General features: G+C 54.5%; 1 protein-coding gene across 1 annotated transcript; it reads left to right on the forward strand.

Annotated features, from left to right (window-relative positions):
- Window positions 1-749: 749 nt before the first annotated feature.
- On the forward strand, window positions 750-2,183 carry LOC123041177 (aspartic proteinase nepenthesin-1-like). The gene has a single exon (XM_044463864.1). The coding sequence runs from the start codon at window positions 794-796 to the stop codon at window positions 2,096-2,098; it is 1,305 nt and encodes a 434-aa protein (XP_044319799.1). The 5' UTR covers window positions 750-793; the 3' UTR covers window positions 2,099-2,183.
- The last annotated feature ends 4,566 nt before the right edge of the window (window positions 2,184-6,749 follow it).

A 6,749-nucleotide genomic window follows, 5' to 3' on the forward strand; every position in this document is an offset into this window, starting at 1 on the left:
CCCTCATGCACAACGGCGACAACCGCCCTGGAACTTCCCTCTCCCTTTCAATATTTGAAACAGGTCTACACATGTCGCATCACACGTGCATCAGTGAGGACATGGCCATGATGTTGCTCCAGGGATGTTCGGGATGGAGAAGCAGGAGGGGGGCGTCAAGGCGCCTTGTGTGGAGCTAGCTCGGGCCACGGGCGCTACTCCGACCCCTTCCGGGAAGGAGAAAGAGGATGAGCTCATGTCGTGCACTTTGTTGCCAGTGTCAGTGTTGGGTGAAGGACGAGGTGATGCAAATTCGGTTGACCAAAGGCCGCACAACGGTATTCTAAATGTTTTCCTCGCGTAAGAGACGAAAGATTGGCGACGCGAGAAGGCCGAGCCCTTTTGTTGCCCATGTTGGTGCAATGTCTGCTTTTTAGTGGGGCTCCTTCGCCTTGTTTTCATAGATGTATCAGCATGTTTCATGATTGAACATTCAAACTTTGTCAAAAAATATATATTGAAAATGCAAGGAGTGGCTTTTTCGTTATTGTATTTTTTTTTTTTGCGGGAACCCTTCTTGCATTTCTATCGCAATTATATATTGGTATAATTATTATGTACGAAAGAAACCTGAGGGATGCTTATCAGGCAAGGTAAAATACAAATATATACGATATGTCGCAGTCACCAGCAATGCAACTTGCGAAGCTGGGATTGGTGTCCATAATGTCAACTTAGTCCCATCAGAAAGTATCAAACTGACCAAACAAACAAACAAAAGGAAGAAAATACGTTAGACAACAAGGGGCCAGACATGGCGTGCAGAGCTCTCGCCGTCCTCGTGTTTGCAGTGCTCATCGTCCCGTTCCCGCCGATAACTTCCGCAAACGACAATCATGGCTTCCGGGGCTCCCTCACTCGCATGCGCCAACACTTCAGCAACTACTCCGCCGCGGTACACCGCGACACGCACCGCCTGGCTTTCCTAGCGCGCGCTCCAACGACGAACACGACGACCACCCTTGCACTCCAGGCGCTGGTCGAGAACGGCGCCGGAGCGTACCACATGAGCGTGTCCATCGGCACGCCGCCGCTCACCTTCCCTGCCATCCTCGACACCGGCAGCGACCTGGTCTGGACGCAGTGCGCGCCGTGCACCGAGTGCTTCGCGCAGCCGACGCCGCTGTACGACCCGGCAGGCTCCTCCACCTTCTCCAAGCTCCCGTGCGCGAGCCCGCTCTGCCAGTCCATGCCGAGCCCCTTCCGCGCCTGCAACGCCAGCGGCTGTGTCTACGACTACCGCTACGTCGTCGGTTTCACCGCCGGCTGCCTCGCCACCGAGACGCTCACCGTCGGCGACGCCACGTTCCGCGAGGTCACGTTCGGGTGCAGCACGGCGAACGGCGGGCACATGGACAACGCGTCGGGCATCGTGGGGCTCGGGCGCAGCCCGCTGTCCCTCGTGTCGCAGCTCGGCATCGGCCGGTTCTCCTACTGCCTCCGCTCCGACTCGGAGGCCGGCGCCAGCCCGATACTGTTCGGCTCCCTGGCCAGCGTGACAGGCGACGACGTCCAGTCCACGCCGTTCGTCCGGAACCCCGCGGTGCCGGTGCGACGCGCCCCGTACTACTACGTGAACCTCACCGGCGTCACGGTCGGCGCGGCAGACCTCCCGGTCGCGCCCAGCACGTTCGGCTTCACGCGCGCCGGCGCGGGTGGCGTGATCGTCGACTCCGGCACGACCTTCACGTACTTTGCCGAGGCGGGGTACGCGATGCTGAGGCAGGCGTTCCTCTCGCAGACAGCTGGGCGGCTGACGAGAGTGAGCGGCGCCCCGTTCGACTTCGACCTGTGCTTCGAGGCAGGCGGCGACCTCGACGTCGACGCCGTGCCAGTGCCAGACCTGGTGCTCCGTTTTGCGGGCGGCGCGGAGTACGCCGTCCCGCGGCGAAGCTACTTCGACGCCGTGGACGAGCAAGGCCGTGTGGCGTGCTTGCTGGTGCTGCCGACGAGGGGCGTGTCCGTCATAGGCAACGTGAAGCAGATGGACCTGCACGTGCTCTACGATCTCGACGGCGGGGTGCTATCCTTCACCCCGGCTGATTGCGCTAGTGTTTGATCATGGCGTCACATTGTTGATTATAATGTCGTTTCACAATTTTTATGAACAAGACGACGATATATCAACGCGGGTCTTTGAAACATGGGCCAATGCAACTGGAATGGAAAAACAACTTTTAAAAAAATTAAAAGAGTTGAAAAATTCTCTCTTTTTTTTGGCAAAAAACATGGTCCAGCGTAACACTGAAACGAAAATGTTCACTAGCTAGTTAAACACACTGGATGTTCATGGTATATCAATCTTGGGACGCTGTTTCATTGGCACATCGTTTGTCTTTCGATTCTCCCCCCACCTATGACGACTTTTGACCAAGGTTAGGAGTCGGTTCGATACATGTTTGTTTTATACATTATCATAGGAGCAATCGGACACGCCACACCTGAACAGGACTTCGTATCGACACAGGCATGCCTTCCGTCACTTTAGTGGTATCACGTATGCTAGAAAGCTTCTCATCGATATTTTATTTCCTTTCTGTTCTTTAGATATTGGTTTTCTAGTGCAAGTCTTCGCCTACTCTTCTCTTTTCTTAGGGCATCTCCAGCCGCGCCCCCAAGAAGGCCTCCCCAGGCGATTTTTCCGCGCCGGCGCCGAAAAAACGTCCCAGTCGCGTCCTCAGGACGCCGAAAATCGCCGGTTCGGACCTTTTTTCCGCCCGGCGGTCTCAGGCCGAACCCGGCGCGCTGGGGAGCCGTTGGGGGCTCCGGCGCTAGTGAAAAGCGCGCCTGGCCCACACCGACAGGGGAAAAGTCAAGTTTTTCTTTCCCGACTCGCCTCGCACCCCCCGCGCCCTGGGCCACCACTAGCTGTATCCCGGCGACGGTCGCCGGCCTACTCCGCTTAGATAGCCATTCCCCGCCTGAAAATAGCAGCGCTTCGCCGCGGCAACCCCTCCCCACAGCACTAGGCGGTGTCGGCCGCCGTTTCCGGCCGCGGAGGCGCGATTTAACGGCGGGTACACGCCCACGAGCGCAAGGTGTTCGGCGTTTTGACTGACTCGGCGATGGACTCCGATGAGGAGGAAGAGCTCGCCGCGCTGCTGGAGGAGGAAGCCGCGGCCGACGTCCAGGAAGAAGAGCATCTGATGGTGCTCGCCGCCCTCGCCCAGCTGCTGGCGAGCAATGAAAAGCCGCGTCGAGGTGGCTCGGCACCGGGGCGGGTGAAAGCAAAGAACCGGCATCGTCTGCAAGGCTACTGCATGCTCTACTCCGACTACTTCGCCGATGCTCCACTTCATGGCGAGAGAACATTTCGGCGCCGTTATCGGATGAGCCGAAAGCTCTTCCTCAGGATTGTGAATTCCATCCGGGAGTTCGACAACTACTTCAAGTGCAAGATGGATTGCACTGGCGCTCTTGGATTCACCTCCATCCAGAAGTGCACGACAGCGATGAGGATGCTTGCATATGGAGCTCCTAGTGATTCACTCGACGACTATGAGCGCATGGTCGAGTCCACCAGCATAGAGTGTTTATACAAGTTCTGTCGGGCAGTGGTGGCAGTGTTTGGGCCACAATACTTGAGAGCACCCAATGCGGAAGACACTGCTCGGATCCTAGCCCAGAATGCAGCAAGAGGATTTCCTGGGATGCTTGAAAGCATCGACTGCATGCATTGGAAATGGAAGAACTGCCCATTTGGTTGGCAGGGGATGTACAAAGGCGCCAAAGGCGGTTGCAGTGTGGTGCTTGAGGCGGTAGCCATACAGGACCTCTGGATTTGGCACTCCTTCTTTGGTATGCCAGGAACTCACAATGACATCAACGTGTTGCAGTGCTCTCCTGTTTTTGCCAAGCTCGTTGAGGGCCATTCTCCTCCGGTGAACTTCGAGATCAATGGGCCCCAATACAACAAGGGGTACTATCTAGCTGACGGCATGTGACGCCCCCGATTTAATCGTACACTAATCATGCACGCAAATGTGTACGATCAAGATCAGGGACTCACGGGAAGATATCACAACACAACTCTACAAATAAAATAAGTCATACAAGCATCATAATACAAGCCAGGGGCCTCGAGGGCTCGAATACAAGTGCTCGATCATAGACGAGTCAGCGGAAGCAACAATATCTGAGTATAGACATAAGTTAAACAAGTTTGCCTTAAGAAGGCTAGCACAAACTGGGATACCGATCGAAAGAGGCGCAGGCCTCCTGCCTGGGATCCTCCTAACTACTCCTGGACGTCGTCAGCGGGCTGCACGTAGTAGTAGGCACCTCCGGTGTAGTAAGGGTCGTCGCCGACGGTGGCGTCTGGCTCCTGGACTCCAGCATCTGGTTGCGACAACCAGGAAGAAGGAAAGGGGAAAAAAGGGGGGAGAAAGCAACCGTGAGTACTCATCCAAAGTACTCGCAAGCAAGGAACTACACTACATATGCATGGGTATATGTGTAAGGAGGCCATATCAGTGGACTGAACTGCAGAATGCCAGAATAAGAGGGGGATAACTAATCCTGTCGAAGACTACGCTTCTGGTCACCTTCGTCTTGCATCAAGTATAAGAGAGTAGATTGACGTCCTCCAAGTAGCATCTCCCAATAACATCTCATAGCATAATCCTACCCGGCGATCCCCTCCTCATATCCCTGAGGTAGAGCGACCACCGGTTGTATCTGGCACTTGGAAGGGTGTGTTTTATTAAGTATCCGGTTCTAGTTGTCATAAGGTCAAGGTACAACTCCAAGTCGTCCTGTTACCGAAGATCACGGCTATTCGAATAGATTAAACTTCCCTGCAGGGGTGCACCACATAGCCCAACACGCTCGATCCCATTTGACCGGACACACTTTCCCGGGTCATGCCCGGCCTCGGAAGATCAACACGTCGCAGCCCCACCTAGGCTCAACAGAGAGGCCAGCACGCCGGTCTAAACCTAAGCGCACAGGGGTCTGGGCCCATCGCCCATAGCACACCTGCACGTTGCGTACGCGGCCGAAAGCAGACCTAGCCTAGTGGCGTTCCAGTCCAATTCGGCGCGCGCCGCTCCGTCGCTGACGTCTGAAGTGCTTCGGCTGATACCACGACGTCGGGATACCCATAACTACTCCCACGTAGATGGTTAGTGCGTATAGGCTCGTAGCCAGACTCAGATCAAATACCAAGATCTCGTTAAGCGTGTTAAGTATCCGCGAAAGCCGAACAGGGCCAGGCCCACCTGTCTCCTAGGTGGTCTCAACCTGCCCTGCCGCTCCGCCACAAAGTAACAGTCGGGGGCCGTCGGGAACTCAGGCCCACCTCTACCGGGATGGAGCCACCTGTCCTTTCAGCCCCCTCGTCAGAATCACTTGCGGGTACTCAATGAGCTGACCCGACTTTAGTCACCATCTGTATAGTATGTATGTATGTATAGCATATACCCGTGATCACCTCCCAAGTGATCACGGCCCGATAGTATAGCAAGGCAGACTGACAAGAATGTAGGGCCAATGATGATAAACTAGCATCCTATACTAAGCATTTAGGATTGCAGGTAAGGTATCAACAGATGTAGCGACAATGTCAGGCTATGCATCAGAATAGGATTAACGAAAGCAGTAACATGGTACACTACTCTAATGCAAGCAGTATAGAGGAGAATAGGCGATATCTGGTGATCAAGGGGGGGGGGCTTGCCTGGTTGCTCTGGCAAGAGAGAGGGGTCGTCAACTCCGTAGTCGAACTGGTCAGCAGCAGCGTCGGTCTCGTAGTCTACCGGAGAGAAGAGGGGGAAGAAATAATGAATACAGAGCAAACAAAGCATCACAAAATATAACAAGGCAATACGCGGTGTTCGGTGTGCCCTAACGCGGTAGTAGGTGATACCGGTGAAGGGGGGAAAACATCCGGGAAAGTATTCCCGGTGTTTCGTGTTTTCGGGCAGAGGAGCCGGAGGGGGAAAGTTGCGGGTTCGATAGGTTAGAGGGGTGTGGCGGACGAACGGACTGCGTATCCGGATTCGTCTCGTCGTTCTGAGCAACTTTCATGTTGAAAATATTTTAATCCGAGTTACGGATTAAAAGATATGATTTTTAAAAGATTTTATTAATTTCTGGAATTTAATTAATTAATTAATTAATTCGAAAAAAATGTATTTATGACGTCAGCATGATGTCATGCTGACGTCAGCAGTCAACAGGGTTGACTGAGTCAACCCTGACAGGTGGGTCCCGCATGTCATTCTCTGTTATCTAATTAACCTAATCAGATTTAATTAACAGTGGTTAATTAGCTTTAATTAGTGATTAGGTTAAATCTAATCTGATTTAATTAAGTTAATTAATTCTCTAATTAATTAATTAATTAATTAATATTTTAACTATTATTTTTAATATTTAGTTTTCCCTTTTTTTTTCGTTTTAACAGTGGGGCCGACCCCACTGGTCAGGGACCCAGCCCAACCGGGGCGGGCGAACGGGGAGAGGCGCAGTTGAGCGCCCGAATGGGGCGCAGCGGGGGAGGCCGAGGCCACGACGACGGCCGGAGGGGCCGCAGCCACAGTGAGGTTGGCCGGGCTGCGAGCGGCGCCGGCGAGGCGACCGAGCGGTGGACGGGGCCGGCAGCGGCCGGAGCGGCAGGGAGGAGTGGGGCGAGCGCCGTGCGGGGCCGCGGTGGTGGTCGGGGCGGCCGCCGCGGCGAGAGGTGGTGCGGGAGTCGACGGCCGCCGTGG

This window comes from Triticum aestivum, chromosome 2B (assembly GCF_018294505.1).
Source record: "Triticum aestivum cultivar Chinese Spring chromosome 2B, IWGSC CS RefSeq v2.1, whole genome shotgun sequence".
Lineage (NCBI taxonomy): Eukaryota > Viridiplantae > Streptophyta > Magnoliopsida > Poales > Poaceae > Triticum > Triticum aestivum.

Coding starts and splice junctions, on each gene's coding strand:
- LOC123041177 (XM_044463864.1), top strand. CDS start 794: ATGGCGTGCAGAGCTCTCGCCGTCCTCGTGTTTGCAGTGCTCATCGTC.